The sequence below is a fragment of the Rhinoderma darwinii genome, chromosome 2 (genome assembly GCF_050947455.1).
Source record: "Rhinoderma darwinii isolate aRhiDar2 chromosome 2, aRhiDar2.hap1, whole genome shotgun sequence".
NCBI lineage: Eukaryota > Metazoa > Chordata > Amphibia > Anura > Rhinodermatidae > Rhinoderma > Rhinoderma darwinii.
Genome location: NC_134688.1, coordinates 278,439,929 through 278,459,407, shown reverse-complemented (window position 1 = coordinate 278,459,407; position 19,479 = coordinate 278,439,929). Strand labels below are relative to the sequence as shown.

The following is a 19,479-nucleotide window of genomic DNA, read 5'->3' as shown; positions in this document are numbered from 1 at the left end:
GCCCTCCGCAGATGCTGACACAGTGCCCTCCGCAGATGCTGACACAGTGCCCTCCGCAGATGCTGACACACACACCCCAAGTAGATGGCTTCATTGGGGCTCCCTCTAGGAGTGGAATCCCCAGCCAGAGCGTTGCCGACACTTTAGCTGGGGATTCCTCTACTGTTGGAGCCCCTGACGTCACTGTCCATACACAGGGACGTCAGGGGATCCTCCTGGACCAGAATGTGATATCAGGGGCAACCTGAGAGCCGGAGTCCCGGAGCAGAGCACTAGTATAGGCTCTGCGCCGGAACTCTGGGGAAGCCATTAACATCACTGTCCATATATGGACAGTGACCAGTGATGTCAGGGGCTTGCCCAGAGCTGGAGTCCCAAAGCAGAGCCGCTTCTAGCACGGAGCCTCCTGACGAAGCCGGTCTGTAGGGCGAAAGGCGCGCCGAGGCGCATATTCATCCATCCATTTTGGGTTGCTGGTTCCGCTCTCCATCATGTTCCAGGGTATGTGCTGGCCTTTAATTTCTGAATGATTTATTTTCTTTTGACTAGCTATTTCAGCCTTACTTTCCTTGGCTATTTATGCCTATGTAATACGATAGGATTGTCCGAGCTTACTTTTATGTACTATATTTGCAGATAGGCAGCACTTTAAAATATTTGGGTATGGTAATTCCATACGCACGTTTCATCCTTTTCTTCCCTGTGGATTATATGAGCGTTTCCTGGTTACCCATGTTTGGTTGACTCGGAGGTCAGATGTAAAAGACCATGAACATACACTGTCTATATCTCCATGTATGGTTCATCCTTTCTTTTATATTCCGTGTTATGTCATTTTTGTATCATATCTAATAAAGATTTTGTATTTTTGTATATCATTTAGTATACTATTTCTTAAAGGGTTATGTCCCTTTGTGGTTCGCTTTTAGGTTGTCCGCTTCTAGCACTATGCCTGGGATTCCAGCTCTGCTCCTGACATCACTGTCCATATATGGACATGGATGTCAGGGGCAACCCCAGAGCTGGAGTCCCGGGCAGAGCGATAGTAGGCTCTTCCTGGGACTCCAGCTGTGCTCCTGTCATCACTGGGACTCTTGCTCTGGGGAAGCCCCTGACATCACTGTTGATGTATGGACCGCGATGTCAGAGGCTTCCCCAGAGTCCCGGAGCAGAGCCAATACTAGCGCTCGGCCCGGGACTCCGCTCTGGGGAAGACCCTGACACACTGTCCATATATGGACAGCGATGTCAGGGAATTCCACAGAGTACCGGAGCAGAGCCGATACTAGCCCTCTGCCCGGGACTCCGCTCTGGGGGAAAACCCTGACACACTGTCAATATATGGACAGCGAGCCGATACTAGCGCTCTGAACGGGACTCTGGCTCTGGGGAAGCCCCAGACATCACTGTCCATATGTGGACAGCGATGTCAGGGAATTCCAGAGTCCCGGAGCAGAGTCTGTACTAGCAGCTCTGTGTCCCGCGGGCTGCAGAGGACAGCCCCAGGGGCCGCATGCAGCCCGCGTGCTTGAGAACCCTGGGACAGAGGGAAGAGGATGGACACGTGTATCTCCCATTGTCATTGTGATGTACTACGGAGATTAAGGAATTATATTGTGATCGGTGCCACACCAGTCAGTTGATGTTCCAAATACCAAGTTGTGGAACCAAAGCATGCAATTAGTTTTTGTGTTATATGAAGTGGTAGAAGAGGCAAAAATTTCTCCCATAACTTAAAAAAGGTTTCAGTTTTGTGCTCTTTATGAAGTGAGGTTTCCACCCAATCCATTCTGAAGAGATATGATAGTTTTTCTAGAAAAATACGTGTTGAGGGTGTATTGTTTATCCAATCCTGAAAGATCGCTTGTCTAGCAGCCGCAGAGACACAATATAGTCGTTTTTTGCGATTGGTCGGGATAGGGGTCATGGAGGGAGGCGGTATGCCAAATAAACTCCATTTCAGAGTGGGGGTATTGTATAGACAGGGGGTTTGATACAAAGTGCTGTATCTTTCGCCAAAAGTCAATAGTTGGGCATAACCAGAGGCAATGTAATAAATCTGCGTGTGGTGCTCCACACTTAAAACACGAATGATCTGAGCTGTTACCCATGGGAAAACCCCTATGAGGGGAGACGTAAGCCCTATGAGCAATTTTAATGGACATTTCCCAGTACGTAGCTGAGATATTTGGCAGCGTTAGTTATAGATAGCAGTATGTCGTCATGAGTTATTTGATCTAAGTAGTCAACCCAGTAAGATATGCCTGATCACGATTTAGAGTAGTCAAACAATTGTCTTAAAGTGTTGTAATGTGTAGTAATCAGTCGTTTTCGGCATTGATGAGATGGGGTTAGGTGACAGAAGAAGTCATCCCAGTCTTGGTCCCGTAAGTGTCGAATGACCCTGTAAGCATAACTACAGTACTGCATATAATAAAACGGGTGTTGTCCCGAAAAATCTTATTGAATACGTAGTTCATTAAATGGGTAGGGACGACGAGTGGACACGTCAACTATCTGATTAATGCAAGTCAACCACTTCATAGCCCATCTACAAAAAACCGCATGGGGATTAGCATTTTGGAAGTCAAAATTATTGATCCAAAGAAGGAGTAAGGAGAATCTAAGGTTTAAACCCAAGTGTTGTCTGACCTTGGTCCATGTCCTCCATGAAGACACAACTAGGGGGTTAGCACGTTGATCAGGTGACCGAGCCGAATAGGGAGTGTGTAGGAGGCACGTTAAGGAAACCGGTCTTGCAAATCGTTGGTCTAATGTAGAATCAGTAAAGCAGGAGCTACCAGTTAACCAACCCCTGATCACTCGCAGATGAGCTGCCATATTGTATAAGTGAACCTGGGGAAAGTTAAACCCACCATGTTCAAGGTGTTGCTGTAATATGCACATGCTTACTCTTGGCCTATTGTAGTTCCAAATGTAGCCAGGAAAGAGAGCGTTCAACCGCTTAACGTCCACTGGTCTCAAGTATATAGGCAAGGATTGCAGTAAGTATAACAGTTTAGGGAAAATAACCATTTTTAATAAATTCGCCCTTCCCAAAAAAAGATAGCGTAAAGTGCCTCCGAGCAAAGAGCTGGGATTCCAAACACGCAATAAAGGGATTCTGGTTTTGTTTATATAAACATGATGGTTGTCTCATGATACGCACCCAAAACAGGGAATATCAGCAGAGTTCCATTTAAATGCAAGTTTTGAGGACCATAGTGGCTTGGAGGGACTTTTAAGAATTAGGGCTTCTGATTTTTGTATATTAACCCATTAATGACCAGCCTATTTTAAACCTTAATAACCAAGCCATTTTTTACATTTTTCCATCGTCCCATTCCAAGAGCTATAACTTTTTTATTTTTGCGTCGACATAGCTGTATAAGGTCTTGTTTTTTGCGGGACAAGTTGTATTTTTTAATAGCACCATTTTGAGGTACATATTATTTATTGATTAACTTTTATTAACTTTTTTTTGGCGGGGGAATAGAAAAAAACCTGACATTTGGCCACTCTTTTTCACGTCTTAAATCTACGCAGTTTACTGTGTGATATAAATAACACTAACTTTATTCAGCGGGTTGTTACAATTGCAACGATACCAAATTTGTATAGTTTTTGTATGTTTTACTACTTTTACACAGTAAAAACACTTTTTTTTCAAAATTTATTTGTTTTTGTGTCTCCATATTTGAAGAGCCGTATCGTTTTTATTTTTTCGCCGATGCGGTTGTATGAGGGCTTTTTTTTTGCGGGAAGACTTGTAGTTTTTATTGGTACCATTTTGGAGTAGATGCGACTTTTTGATTACTTTTTATCAAATTTTTTTAAAGTCAGGATACACAGAAAACAGCAATTTTTCCAGTTTTTTATTACATTTTTTACGGCGTTCACCGTGCGGGTTAAATAATGTTATAGATTTATAGTCGGGGTCGTTACGGACGCGGCGATACCAAATATGTGTAACTTTTTTACTTTATTTTGGTTTTATAATAGTAAAGCATTTTGTAAGGGGAAAAGGTGGGTTTTTCATTTTTTTTTTTTTATTAACTTTATGAAAGTTTTTTTTTACTTTTTTACTAGTCCCACTAGGGGACTTTAATATGCGATTCTCCGATCGCTATAATAATACACTGCAATACTTTTGTATTGCAGTGTATTACTGCCTGTCCGTTTAAAACGGACAGGCATCTGCTAGGTCATGCCTCCGGCATGATCTAGCAGGCATTCGCTCCAGGCAGACCTGGGGGCCTTTATTAGGCCCCCGGCTGCCATTGGAGACACAGACACTCGGCGATCGTATCGCACCGCATCTGAGGGGTTAAACGGGTGAGATCGATACGAATATCGATCTCACACGACAGAGCAGGGACGCCCCCAGCCACCTTTAGCAGCTGAGCAGGGAGATTTGACCCTCCCTGCTCTGTTTACTTTATCCAGATGCAGTGCCGTAAAAAGGCATATGCATCAGAATAAAGCCCGTTAGTGGACGCCGTTAAAAGGCGTATTGGCGGTCACTAATGGGTTAATCTTGAAACCTGACATGGAACCATAAAATTAGATATCCTGGAGGATCAGTTGGAGGGTAGAAGCTGGGTTCGATATGAACAAAATATCATATGCAAATGCCTATAGCTTAACTTGAGAATCTCCAATTTGTATACCCTGAAAACATGCTAGGGACTGTAGCTGACAAATAAGTGGGTCTAGGGACAAATTAAATAGTAGCGGTGAGAGGGCATCCCTGGCGTGTACCCCTGAAAATTGAGATAGGAGGAGCCCATTGATGGTAAGGGACGTGGTAGAGCAGGTCTGTGAGTGTAAGAGGAACGTTAGGAAGCGGTCCCTGAAGGCCAGGGACTTCAACACTGCTGTGAGAAATGACCATGATACAGAGTCAGACACCTTTGTCGCATCAAGTCCAAGCAACATGGTCACCGGGGAGGAGGGGTCAAGTGCAGATACCGTGGTTGCTAGAGCCCGACTGATTCCTTTAGTGGAATGTCTGTTCTTCAAGAAACACAGTTGGGTAGGGGCAATAATCAGTCCAAGCATGGTATGGAGACGATTGGCCAAGATCTTTGCTAAGAGTTTATAGTCTTGGTTTAAAAGGGAAATCATGCTGTATGAGGAAAGAAGGGTTGGGTCCCTGTCAGGTTTGGCAAGCAATATTGTCCTAGACTCATGGAAGTTAGGTATGTCAATCTCCCCGCTAAACACGGCCTGTAAAGTCCTCGCCAATGTCGGTACAAGTTTGTAGTATTCAGCAGATATGCCATCAGCGTTTTGTTATTGGGCAAGTTAGAGATCGCTGAAGCAACCTCCGCCTCATCATTATTTAAAACTGTTCTACTTTCTTCGTTTAGTTTGGGCAGATGAGTCTTGGACAAAAATGACTTAGTTTCCTCCTGATCATAGGATGTCATCCGATAAAAGTCCGCAAAATTGTTAGAACTCTCGTCGGATGTCTCAGAACGAGACACGGGATCCACTAGTTTCACAACATTGTGGTTCAAGTGTTTAGGTCTGTGAATTTTTGCCAGCAGGGAACCAATACCCCATCTAAAATATCTATTACTTGTATATTCACTCCCCACCTAGCCTGACCCTGTATGCGAGTCTCCAGTAAGGATCTAGTTGCCAAATACGCTGTTTTGGCTATGGCAGTGTGGGATTCTACCAGCAATTGATGAGACTTTATAGGGTCCGCGTTCAAGGTATGGAACTTCTTGCGATATTCCCCCTTCGTTTAAAATTGACATGAGATAATGTGTCCTCTCATAACTGCCTTGGACACAGACCAGAAATGGGCAGTCTCATCTAGGTGAGCAATATTGTTGTTATCTATGGAATGAGACCACGGGACGGTCAGGTACATGCGAAAGTCTTCAGAGGTCAACAGATGGGAAAGAATACAAACCAATAGTTAATTATATATAAAAAAAAAAAAAAAATCAGGTTGGGGTGGGGGTTATGGAGCACTGGGGCCGACTTTGGGGTAGGGCATTTTAGCTAGCTTTGGGGAAAACTGGCTGGCATTGTACAAGAGAGACACTATGCTGTGGCTAACCTTGCACAGGGTGAATAAATTGTGCTGTGGCTTCCACAGTTCAGTGGCGGGGGGCTCATACTGGGGCTGGTGTTATAATACAAACACCAGCTGCAGTAGACCCTTATTTAAGCAGTGATTTGCAAGAATTTCAGTATGTACTCGCATGACTTTAAAAGAGGAATGTAAAGAGAATTTAAAAAATATAAGGGCGTTTAAGATCAGAAACATAGAAAAATACAGTAAAGCAGCTTTGTGCTATTTGACGTAAACAAGAAAGTCACCTGGTTTGAGATGCTGGCAACGGTTGGAACACTAATATTTGCTACAGGAGACGCGCTGGAAATTACATTTGAATTTGTAGCGGTAGCTGAAAAAACAAAATAGAAAACGTGTATAGTACCATGTGCATTATAGACAATAAAAATTCTTAGCCCAGCAAAAGGTTTCTGTGTCCCCATCACTCGTCCCTGCAGCTTTTTATTCCTAAATACATAACAATAGCTGTTAAAGAGGCTCTGTCACCACATTATAAGTGCCCTATCTCCTACATAAGGAGACGAGCGCTGTAATGTAGGTGACAGTAATGCTTTTTATTTAAAAAAACTATCTGTTTTCACCACTTTATTAGCGATTTTGGTTTATGCTAATGAGTTGCTTAATGCCCAAGTGAGCGTATTTTTACTTTAGACCAAGTGGGCGTTGTACAGGGGAGTGTATGACGCTGACCAATCGGCATCATGCACTCCTCTCCATTCATTTAGACCGTGTTCTAGTAAGAACGCGATTCTGCTATGTGCAGCCACATACACAGCGATTCTGCTTGATTAACGTTAATCCAGTGTCCTGATAATGAATACACATGACCATCCAGCCTGGACGTCATGTGTACTCAGAATCCTCACACTTCTGAATATTTTCTGTGAGATTTACAGCAACGGAAACGAAATCTCGTTTAGCTCCGTAATCTCGCGAGATTTCATTTCCGTTGCCGAAATCTCAGAGAAAAGATTCAGAAGTATCAGGATTCTGAATACACATGACGTCCAGGCTGGATGGTCATGTGTATTCATTATCAGGACACTGGATTAATGTTAAATCAAGCAGAATCGCTGTGTATGTGGCTGCACATCATGTTCTAGTAAGAACGCGATTCTGCTGTCTAAATGAATGGAGAGGAGTGCATGATGCCGATTGGTCAGCGTCATACACGCCTCTGTACAACGCCCACTTGGTCGAAAGTAAAAATACGCCCACTTGGGCATTAAGCAACTCATTAGCATAAACCAAAATCGCTCCTAACGTTGTGAAAATAGATCGTTTTTTAAAATAAAAAGCATTACTGTCACCTACATTACAGCGCTCGTCTCCTTATGTAGGCTATAGGGCAATTATAATGTGGTGACAGAGTCTCTTTAACCATGGTCTTTCCTGATCCTATTGCTAACAATGAGTGTTGTGTAGGTTATTTATTCAGTAATTGTATCACATATACAACCAAATTAAACATTCTAATTATTATACTGCTAACGCACGAGAAAATACATGTGCAGCAATGCACACACACATTATTGCCAATAGTAAGAATAATTTATAAAAATCAAAATGTATTCCTATTCTTGCGGATATCTTGTATTGTAACGACCAACATTGCAATGCTAGTCAGATTCGGGGTAAATAGTCCTGTTTATGACCAGTATAACTTACAATATGAACAAATGTTCGGAAGTTGTAAATCTGTTGACAAGATTTCTGCTCTATGTCCTATATATCTTTCTCTTGACAGGTTTACGCGTGGATACCTCCTTTTTCAAAAGGTACTGAAAAGTGCAGCTACTACGATTTTCACAACCACAGAAAAAAGTACACACTAATCTGTCAGATGCCAACTTTATACTTGTTTATTTTACTTAAAGAGGCTCTGTCACCAGATTCTCAAACCCCTATCTCCTATTGCATGTGATCGGCGCTGCAATGTAGATAACAGTAACGTTTTTTTTTTTTTAACCGTTAATTTTTGGCCAAGTTATCAGCTATTTTATATATATGCAAATGAGCTTTGAAATGAACTGGGCGTTTTTTTTTCTCGTTATGTCCAACTGGGCGTGTATTCTGTTTTTAACTGGGCGTGTTTACGTGTATGACGCTGACCAATTAGTGACCAGTCAGCGTCATACACTCCTCTCCTTTCATTTACACAGCACATAGTGTTCTTACTAGAACGATGTGCAGCCGCATACACAAGTGTCCTGATAATGAATACACATGACCTCCAGCCTGGACGTCATGTGTATTCAGAATCCTGACCCTTCTGAATCTTTTCTGTGAGATTCCAGCAAGCCACGTGTAATCTCGCGAGATTACGGAGGTAAACGAGCTTTCGTTTCCCTTGCTGGAAATCTCAAAGAAAAGAGTCAGAAGTGTCAGGATTCTGAATACACATGACGTCCAGGCTGGCTTTCATGTGTATTCACTTGATTAATGTTAATCTCTGTTTATGCGGCTGCACATCGCTGCTGTGTAAATGAACGGAGATGAGTGTATGATGCTGACTGGTCACTGATTGGTCAGCGTCATACACGTAAACACGCCCAGTTAAAAACACAATACACGCCCAGTTGGACATAACGGAAAAAAAACGCCCAGTTGTCCATTTCAAAGCTCATTTGCATATATATAATATAGCTCATAACTTGGCCAAAAATGAAAGTTTTAAAAAAAAACAAAAAAAAAACGTTACGGTTATCTACATTGCAGCGCCGATCACATGCAATAAGAGATAGGGATTTGAGAATCTGGTGACAGAGCCTCTTTAAAATGGGTTGCTTATGAGACATTTATGGCGTAGCCACAGGATATGCCATAAACATCTGATAGATGCAGGTCACACCTCTGGGACCCAGACCTATCAAGACCCTATGCATGCATTGTGGTCTTGTTTCGGATATAGCCGAGCTATGCTGTTTCCGTAACTCCCATAGAAGAAAATAGGAGTTATGAAAAAAGCGTGGCACAGCAAGCTACGTGGTTTCCTTAACTTGAAAGTTACACCATTTCTGTAACTTCCTTTCCCTTTTATGGAAGTGACGGAAATAGCGTAGCTCAGAAAGCTCGGCTGTTTCCGGAACATGACCACATTCACTGCTAGGATGTAGCGGGCGCCTCACCAGGTAAGAATGGGGGCGGGGAACCCCGGTTCTTAAGATAGATGCGGGTTCCAGAGGTGGGATCAACATCTATCAGACATTTATGTCATATCTTGTGGATATGCCATACATTTTTGGTGTGAGAACCGATTTAGCAAAAATAAAAAAAAAAAAAAAAAAAAAACCACATACTGGTTGCTGTAAAGCTGCATTTTATTTATTTATTTATATATATATATATATATATATATATATATATATATATATATATACACACACACATATATACACACACACATATATATACACACACACAGATCCTTGTTTGCACCATATTTTGACTAAGTATACAATCTAAGTCACAACAAAATATCGACATCTGTCTTCCTCCCCCCATCTTACATAAAACTTTAACTAAGCCAACAACTATTTTGACACTATGCTTTAGTTTTTTTAAATTTTATAATAAAAACATTTTGTATTTTTTACCTTGGGTAGGATAGGAATACAGTACAGGGCTGGACTGGCTACTGGCGACTCCTGAAGAACAGGTCAAGACAGTAGTAGGATTTTGTGTCTGGATTAAACCACTTTCAGACTTGATACCTGGCCACAAAGCACCTGAACATGTAAAAACAAGGCAGAAAGAATAAAGGGGTTGTCCAGTCAGAAGTAATTGATGGCTCCTCAGGATAGGCCAACAATATCTGATCGGTGAGGGTCCAACTCCCGGCACCGCCGCCGATCAACTGTTTCGAAGGGGCCTCAGAGTTCGTACGAGCGCTGCTTCCCCTTCATTCCTTACCTGCTCGTACTGTGAATCGCCGACACACTTGTAGCGGCGGTCCACAGTATTACAGCCTCGTGCTATTCAGACGGCCCCTTCAAAACAGCTTATTGGCGTGGGTGCTGAGACAGACCCCCACCGATCAATTTCTTATGACTGGACAACCCCTTGAACATTACGATAAAACTGTGCATTTTAGAACAATGTAAAGTCACTGCTTTTTCTTAACAAAATACATAACAGAAATAAGCATACATAGGTTTTAAAGGAAACCTGTCCCGTCATTTTAGCCCCCCAAATTACCATACATGACCTAACAAGGTATCAAGACATGCCCCTGTAGGTTTTCACAGATGTAGCAAAATGTATAAGCTAATGACTCTAGAAGAGTCAAGGCGGCAGTGCCGCTATCCTAGAGTCACGCTCCACATCACTAACAGCCTCCTTCAACTCTCACAAATGTACTCCCCGGGCATGCAAAGTCCAGAAAGGTGTACTCTGCCTGGCTTCATCTTTGCACCGAGAATGCCTGGGGACTACGCCTCGCTGCACTGCGCAGTACAAGGCAACGGCACATTCGTGAGAATTGGAGCAGGTCGTTCGGGACGTAGAGCGGCTGAGGGATGTCAATCCAGAATTCACATACAGTGCATAGAACTCACATAGATTTTGCTGCATCTGTGAAGACATACAGTGACATACATAGAAACCTTGTCAAGTCATGCATTACTGCATAGTGGCGGTTTAGGGGGCTAAAGTGACATCCGTTACATCAATACTATAACCTTAAAAAGAGAACCAGTCGCTTCTCCTGACAGGTCTGTTTTATTAACTTTTTCAAGGAAAAAAGGGGGTGGGGGCAAAGCAAAGACAGATGACAAGTAGCACATAATGATAGCAGACGTGCTATAAGTAAAGACATATCAAAGCTTTCAATTGAAGACTATCTCTTATGAACAGAGTTCATCAGTGAATAGGAATTATCCTGTTCAGGTTTGCAACATTCCGGTCCACAACGACAATCACCTGTACAATGTGAGAAAATGAAGCAGATATAAAAGGAGAAAGGGGGAATGGGTGTTAGCCCCAGTTAACTGAACCGCAAAGCATCTCTGCAGAAATGCAGGGAAAAATAAAACACGACAAAAGAAACTGTATCAGAAGTCTCACCCATCCTGCTCCAGACCACAGTGTTCGGCAGGTCATCACGACGCACAGGACCCCTCAGCACTGTGATGGCATGGATGATTACTACTCTAAAGCAAATGGTGGATCCCCAAATTAAAGTCTCTCCTGGAACCACAAAGTCAACTTAAAACAATCCCTGATCGAGCGTTGTGTTCTTATGGGTGTATATAGCAATAAAAACGGTCCCAAATTTAAATAAAAAAAAAAAAGCTGCACGCGAGTTTCCTTCTTGGCCACAGGTCTGTTTTAGCAAATAATGGTAATCCTCATAAAATAACTGGGGCAACTTTTCTTAGAACTTTATGGTGTACTATTCCCCTGTTATTTCCCCTGGAAAATGTATGAATAAATTGACATCTGGGTGCTAACAGTTGGCAGTGTGCCCCTTCACAGACTGACAACATCCAATCAGTGCGGACAAGACTGTATAGGAACACACCCATTTAACGAGGGGAATGGTAACACCTAGTTGTCAATTTATTCATAAACTTCTAGGAGGAATAACAGGGAAACGGTACAACACAAAGTTTTAAGAAAATCTGTTTCAGAATTGGTATTTTATGGGGATCACAAGTATTTACTTAAATGGACATGTCAGGAAAGGTGACAGGCCCTCTTTAAATTGGCGCAGCAAAGTTGGGTGGAAGAAATTTAAGTGGACGGACACTATCTCCCACTTTATTTACCTCAAGAACAATTCTCCACACATCACTTTTGTCACACAAGAACTGAATTCTTGGAAACACTTGTCTATTTTTTGCGGGCCGTCGTCAACTTATAAAGACGGTCTCCTATTTATATCGCAAACATTACAAGTGTTAATGAAAAGATGGATGAGAAACAATTGACCAAAGCCTTTAGAACATTTATCCCGGGACATGAGTGGAGTAACCGTATCAGTCTATTTAAGCTCCAAAAATATACATTTTTGGATCTATAATTTAGAAGAGTGAGGCTGTGTAGGCACACAGCCCTTTGACAAAGGGAATCAGAACACCCATTTGTCAATTTATTCATACATTTCTAGGAGGAACAATAGGAATGGCAGAACACAGTTCTAATATAGGTCTTATTATAATTGTTATTTAATGGGGAAAAAGCATTTACTAAAATAGATATGTCAAAAGAGCTAATAGGTCATCTTAAAGGGGGTCCTACCATAAAAGAAATTTGATGCACATCCACAGTATAAGATTCAGGAGATTGAATTGAGAGCCGGCCTAGAATGCTTTCGTCTCTCTCCATTCTGGTCTATGGCAGTTACAGAAACACCTGAGCCAGCTTGCAGGCATTTATGGCACATCCACAAGATATACCATAAAGGTCTTTGGTAGAAAACCCCATTTAATCATGGTGTAATGAAAAGCTACACAACTTTCTATTATACATAGTGTTTCAACATCCAGCCAGTTTCAAGATCTTTACTTGCTGTCAGAGAATGGGAACATCTTTGGTTTACATCTAGATCATGGATACCCTAAACACCTAATAGTTTGGACGGTTTTCTAAAATGAATCCAGCCTGAACAATCCTCTGAGTAAAATACCTTAGATTCCGAACGGATAGTTTGCTATAATGTATTTGTGTAAATGTGAGCTATCAGGACAGGAGGGAGGAGTGCAGCATAGTAGCCTTAAAAGGGATTCTCTGCCTTAGACCAAACTGGTCTGTATATCCCACTTGCGTGCGTGCCCCCCCCCCTCTATTAGAGAGGAACTGTAAGCAGCGTTCCCCTCTGAAGGAACTGGTCCACCCATACATTACACAGATGGTCCACTTTCCAGACCCTTTACTCTACTCTGCCTAACAGCTAATCGCAGGGCACTGGTCAGGTGGAAAGGGGTTATCCAAACAGGAGTTCAACATCAATACTATAGCGTAAAAATAGCAGAATTGTGAAGAATACTTGGACACTTACCAAATGGAGGTAGACCATAGGTTTGAGATGCTTGAGGGTATGATGTATATGGCTGAGATGGCTGCAACGACTGATATGGAGTCTGACCACTATAAGTGGACATTGATTCTGAAACAGGTACAGAAAGGATGTGTGTATATGGCCTGGAGGAACACAGAAAATGTTAAAAAGAGCAGCACGAAAAAAAAATTATCTTCTGATGTAGGCTTACTTATGAAACATTAATATACACTGCACTCGTATTAGATGTGGAATTGATAAATGTAGGTGGAAGAAACAACTTTCACATTGTAATTCACATTTGTTTTACAGTTATTTTGCGTTTTTTCAAGCGGTAGTTATTTTACGAGTATTTACTAAAGTAGACATTTTAGGAGCGCTTTAAAAAGGAACACTCCAGGCAAACTGCATACTAAGAACACCAAAGAGAATCACTAAGTTGCGCTCCACTCCATCAAGCCCTGCACAAGGCATAACACAGTATCTGTTTGCATGGATTGTTCCTTTAATGACAGCAGAAAGCAACTCCTGACGAACCCAAGGGGACAGGACGATTGGCTTTTCCATTGAATACTGGAATTTGTTCCAATGTGCGAAGATTGTGCTCTGTAAAGATCTTGTATGAAGTTTAAATGCCTCAGAGGCTGACACCATCTTGCCCAGCACCCGCATGCAGAGGCAAATGGGAACTGGATCCCCCCTGGTGAAGGAAAGCAACCCCGGACTGGTTGGCCCCAATCTTGTTCACCGGTAGAACTCTGGTCATTCTGGTCGATAAGCATGCCCAGGAGCTCCATAGGCTGAGCGGGCACCCGAGACTACACGTCCTCGTTGATGAGCCAACCAAAATTCTTCGAGGTATCCAGGGTGGTCTTGACTGTAAAAATATTCCTGTTCCTGTTTGGAGGCTGCCTTCACCAAGCGGTTGTCCAGGTAATGGATAAATTAAAATCACCTGACACAGAAGAGACACGAGTGTCACCAGGACGTTGGTGAAGACCCTGGGAGCAGTGGTGAGACCAAAGCGGATGACTTGGGCCAAACTAAATTGGCGAATAAGCTGTTGCGCTAACAGCAAAATGGGCGTACTCCAGGGAGGCCTAGTATAGAATAAGAAAGGCATGGATAAGCTGGGAAGCCAGATCAGTAAGGTCCTCCTGCGGATCTCCCTCAGCGATGCCTTGGTGAAGCAGTTTAACCCAGACTGAGGCGAACGATGGGCACAAGGAAGAAATAGACTCCAAAATAGCAGACTTTGCTATTGAATCCAACCTCTAGTCAAAAGAATAGCTCGGAGAGCGAAAGAGTGGTGCTCTTGGACAGCCTGAACACAGGCAGCTCCACAAGTGGAGAGACAACCGACTTGGAAACCAAATCCTCTTGGAAGGAAAACATGTCAGTCCTCTTAGAGGCAAGCAAGCGCCTGTCAGGGTGCTTCCATCCTTTAGAGACGAGACCCTCAAAATTGCTGTGTTTTAGAAAAAAAAAAAAAGAAAAAAAAAAAAAAAAAAAAAGACAGCAAGTATGTGATTTTAGTATCTTTTCGGACTCTGAGTCGGTGGATTCCTGAGGGGAAACATACTGATCCTGCAGAAAGATATCTTCCCCAGTGCTGGTCAGAACAGCATAGGCTGGTGGAGAGCCAGAAGAATGGGACTGGACCCTTGTGCTCCTGGGTCGCTTACAGGATTACCCCTGAGGGAGATACCAGTGGAGCATTAATCTGGGCCACAATCTGAGATGGCAGGCATTCCAGAGACTGAGCCATAGTCTGGGAATCTGGAGATGTCCCCTAAGGCCTGGGTGAAGGACGCTGCCCAATCAGGGACCGCATTCTGCAAAGATGCAGTATCCAGGGGGGCCCTGGGTTGTAGGCACTGAAAGCTTAGTGGCTGGTTGAATGGGAATTTAGAGTTACAGCCACCACAATTAAAGTGAATCACTAATGCTGATGCGGTGTCCTGATAAAGCTGGAGAGCAGGCTGAGGATCCTAAATAGCTGACAGGCAGGAGCAAGTCCGAATAGGCCTCTAAGATGGCGATGCCCACAGCTATGGCGTTAGTAAAAGAAAGACTGCCTGCTGAAGCCCGTTCTGAAGAGGGAGACCTCCCAGCGCATAAGGAAACCAGGACCCGTCTCCTCAGTGGTGGAGCACAACGTCTGATAGGCCCAGAGGATACACATGACCAAAGTGGGCGGAGAAACCTCCAGGAAGATTGTGGCCTAGTTCTCGGAGGTCAGAGACTACAGTAGTGACACCCCAGCGGTGGCACTGCGACGTGCCACAGTGAGAAAGATCGGCATCCCAAAGCATGATCGAGGAGGGCCTTTCCCAGACGAAAGCCTCATTGGGGTAGGAAATAACCCCTAAAAAGTCTACTCTTCTGTAACATCTCACATACAGTAGGTTTACCAGCATGCCATCTGCAGAAGCCAATGTAAGGTGAACGGCAGTGGAGGAAGTGCAGAGTACTGCCAGGTTTCCTGACACCCGTTGGCCAGACTGACAATCCACCCTGAACATAAAAAAACGAAAAAAAAAAACGGAATGTAAAAGGTGCAGCTGACCTGAGAAGCAGGTCGTGTCTGCCTCCTACAAACACTTGACTAAAATAAAGCAGCTCAGTGTCTGCGGGAAGGGTATGGCCTGCATGGGCGGAGCCAACACGCTTTCTTACCTCGTGACCCCCTTTTAGTGGCAAGAGCCTATACCTATGGTGATGCGTCCCCCAAGGATATGAACGAGAAAACAATATAGTTTATACTGTATGCCAGATTTACTAAGGCCATAAGTAAAAGGGAGAGCTTTCTAGATGCACTAATGGAGATTGATTTGGAAATTTTCTGACCCATTGCTATTCAGAAAAGGGGTTCTGCAGGCATGCACCTTATCCCCTTCTCCCCACGCACCCCGAATGAGAGGGAGAACGGTAAACCTTCACAGATTATCACTGTTGGCTGCATCCTGTGTTAAGCAATTTTCCCAACAGTAGAATTGTTAACCTGGCATTTGATAGTTCTGACATCCCACTAATCCAGTATGCAACAAAGAGAGCTCAGATATGCGCAGTACTATAAAGCAGCAGTAGAGCCCTGGTTCTACTTCAAGAAGTTAAGTCATGCAACAAACACTGAAAACTCAAACCTATCAACATTAATTTAGCATTTTAGACGATTAGAAATTACTCTTTAAGTGTTGCAAAAAAATATACTCTGAAATAAGCAATAAGTGGAAATGATTTACAAAAGATAAAAAAAAATAAAAAATCATATTTGCTAGAATAATATGTTTCTGTTAAAACACCAGGCTTACTTTGAGGGATATAGCTGGCTGGTATAGTCACCAGGGGTACGAGATATGTAGTCACTGCAGGGAAGAACTGCTAGAGAAGAAAAAAAACAAAACAAAAACAAAATCCACTTCAGTGCATATTCCATAGGCTGCAGGAACAATCAAATTTAGGCATAGCCCCAATGAAAATACATAAAAATAATTCAATTCCAACAACACATATTAAAAGAAATATAGGAGGGAGATTTTCTGCAGTTCTTACCTGAAGGCATTCTATTTTGGTATCTAAATGACAATGTTCAAATGTAGTCATATTAAAAAGTGTACATCCACTTTCGCAGAGATAAGCATTTAAAATTGGGAGTTGCTCCTTAGCAACAGCCTACATAAATTGTTGAGTAACCCTGCAAGGACTTTGCTCACACTTGTGTATTTTGCATTCCTTATTTGTTCGCCAAAACAAGGAAGTGGTACAGATCTTTCCATTATAGTTCTTCTCTATTCCACTCCGATGCAAAATATTGACCAAAATACGCAAGTGTGAAGGAGGATCTTGACCATCAGGTCTCAAATCCTAACAACATACAGTTAATACAGTTAAAATTCTACAACTTGAAATCTGTGTTGACGGATTACAGTTCCAGCAATTCAGCGAGATGCTATAAAGACATGCACCTCTGTGTATTTCTTCTACCATAAGGTGAAAATAGAGAGGATGCTGAACCAGCAAGGGATTGCTAGAAGAGGTTTACATGGCAGCTATGCCAGATCAGTTTTTAAAACACAGGCAAATTCTGCTGGACCAAATTGACTTTTTTTGGGGTATTTTTGTTGGCAAGAATAAAACGCTGTAGACTAATCTAGCCAGCGACTATACCAGGAAGATGGACAGAATCCCTGACGAACCCCATTAACTCTTGTGTGAACAGAGCCCAACAGGAAGCTAGCAGCATTGTAAAAGTAGTTCCCAGTCTGAATGAGACAGGTTATAAAAATGAAAGTAAAACATAAGTAAAGTTATTCAAGATCACAGGTAGAAACTGAAAAAACAAAGTTCAAAAGTGGGTCTACACTACACTCTGCTAAGAGTTGATGTAGAGATTATTCTTTTTCTGAGGCAGGTAGTAAAATGTTAATCTTTAATTTCATTGTTTTTTTTTTTATAGTTGCTCTAGTTAGTTTTTTTTCCCCCCTTTAATTATATATTATAGATCTCTTGTTTAGCTCTTTTACAATAAGATTTTTGCATTTATACTCACTTGCATTGGAAAGTGTATGGTTAGAAGACAGTTCTCCTTTCTGATGGCTGCTTTCACGGTTAGGAACTTGTCTTAAGAGGAATAGAAGTAGAATAAAATAATGAGCTATACTAAAAAAGTGAATTTATGATTAGTATTTATATAACAATGTTGAAGGGGTATGACGACAACTCAAGAATAGGAGCTGGTTACGAAAATAATATTTCCAGTACAGAGCAAGGGATTGTCCACATGTAACGGAATTGCTGCAGAAAATGTCTGCAACATTACCGCAGAAACTAGCAGAAATTCTGCACCATTTCCTGCAGAAAATGGTGCGCATTTTGCGGCATTTTTTTTGTTATTGCTGTGAGATAGTGACGTCTCCTCTGAAAAACGCAGGAATTCAGTCCAAATGCCTCAAGATAGGTCATGTCGCCCGTGGGGAAATAACGCCTCCGCCTCCCATTGAACTCAATAGAAGGCGTTTTCGGAAGTTTTTTGGCGCGGTTTCCACGTCATTAAAACGCGTAAAAAAAAAAACCTGTGAACAGGGAGGTTAGAGAGGTTCTATTATTTAGTAATTATTTTACTGAACCAAGTTGTAAAACAACCTTACAATTTCAACTATTTAATATCAGTCCCCAGCTGATGTACACGTGCTGTGTAGACCTGAAAGATTTTCTGTACGTGAACTCACCAATACAGACAAGCCGTTGTACATTGAACACTAGCCACGTACATACAAAATTAATGAAATAAACGTATGCAGCTTGTCCATAACAGAAAGGCTATATAAGCCTTTGAAGTAAATTTAATAAAACTATTATAGGATTTAATGCAACTTTTAAATAGGTTACTAAATTTTTTTTATTTTTACTTTTTGAGATACAGCTTCTATGTATCCTGTATACATAAAAGCTGTATCTTGGCATAAAAGCAGAATCCATCAGGTCGGCAGTGAACGGGTCCTGCGTCTCGTACACACAGGATCGAGCGGTTATCGATCACATCTAAGTTCATAAACTTAGATGCGATCGATAACTGATGTATCCTGCGGGTCAGAGAAATGCAGGATCCAAACTCAGATTTGACCGATAACAGCTGGATCCTGCGTTTTCAGTTCTCTGCCGAGCCGTCAGTCCTGCTGACCTGACGGAATCGGCTTTGACGGCATGATACATCTTCTATTTACACAGGATAGCTATCTCTAAAAAAGCAAAAAAAAAAGTTAATAAAGAACCTAAAATCACACAATAGTTTTATTTGAAAAAAAAAAAAACTGCTTCAAAAAGGTTTACATAAGCCTTTAATGGTCTTACACATTGCCTATATAGAGCTTACAAACAGATTCACTAAGAATTCTCTTGATCTCAAACCGTATCGAAGGCATAAAGCTCAAATCTTGCCAACCATTCCATTAAAATTGGAGTTTTAGCTCAATCAAATCTAGGACCTGGAGTTCTAACATGCATGACTACAGCACAACAGCAATGTCAGCGAGGGCATAAATGACAATAATAAAAGCTCTTAAACGATGCACAATTGTAACGGTAAAGTGAAAAGATGTACAAGATATAATAGCAGAAGTAACCAAGCTATTGTGAGAATAGCACAACATGTATATCAATGTCCCTTTAAAAAAACTTTATCTAATGGTGTCAACGGGTCATTGCTGTCAATTTGGATTGATCTACCAAAAGTCACAATGTAGACTGCAATTATCATGGTTATATAAAAACATTAAAATGCAAAAACAGTAAATACATAAAAAACAATTAAAAATAAACTTTTCACATTTACTTACCTTAAAGTTTCCTCATCCTGCATTTTGGCTTTCTTGACCTAAAAGGG

The 19,479-nt window shown here is 42.0% G+C and overlaps 1 protein-coding gene across 5 annotated transcripts in view; it reads right to left on the bottom strand.

Moving 5' to 3' along the window:
- The window catches only part of EYA3 (EYA transcriptional coactivator and phosphatase 3), a 96,985-nt gene that overhangs the window by 42,103 nt on the left and 35,403 nt on the right, over positions 1 to 19,479 (bottom strand). For 4 of the 5 annotated variants that reach the window (XM_075853307.1, XM_075853304.1, XM_075853303.1 and 1 more), the window contains 6 exons: positions 19,433 to 19,470; positions 17,647 to 17,717; positions 16,409 to 16,478; positions 13,095 to 13,237; positions 9,691 to 9,822; positions 6,340 to 6,425 (listed from right to left, as the gene is read on the bottom strand). In XM_075853307.1, the coding sequence (XP_075709422.1) occupies positions 6,340 to 6,425; positions 9,691 to 9,822; positions 13,095 to 13,237; positions 16,409 to 16,478; positions 17,647 to 17,717; positions 19,433 to 19,470 (540 nt within the window). The remainder of the gene's footprint in view (positions 1 to 6,339; positions 6,426 to 9,690; positions 9,823 to 13,094; positions 13,238 to 16,408; positions 16,479 to 17,646; positions 17,718 to 19,432; positions 19,471 to 19,479) is intronic. The other variant, XM_075853305.1, reaches the window with a different exon arrangement.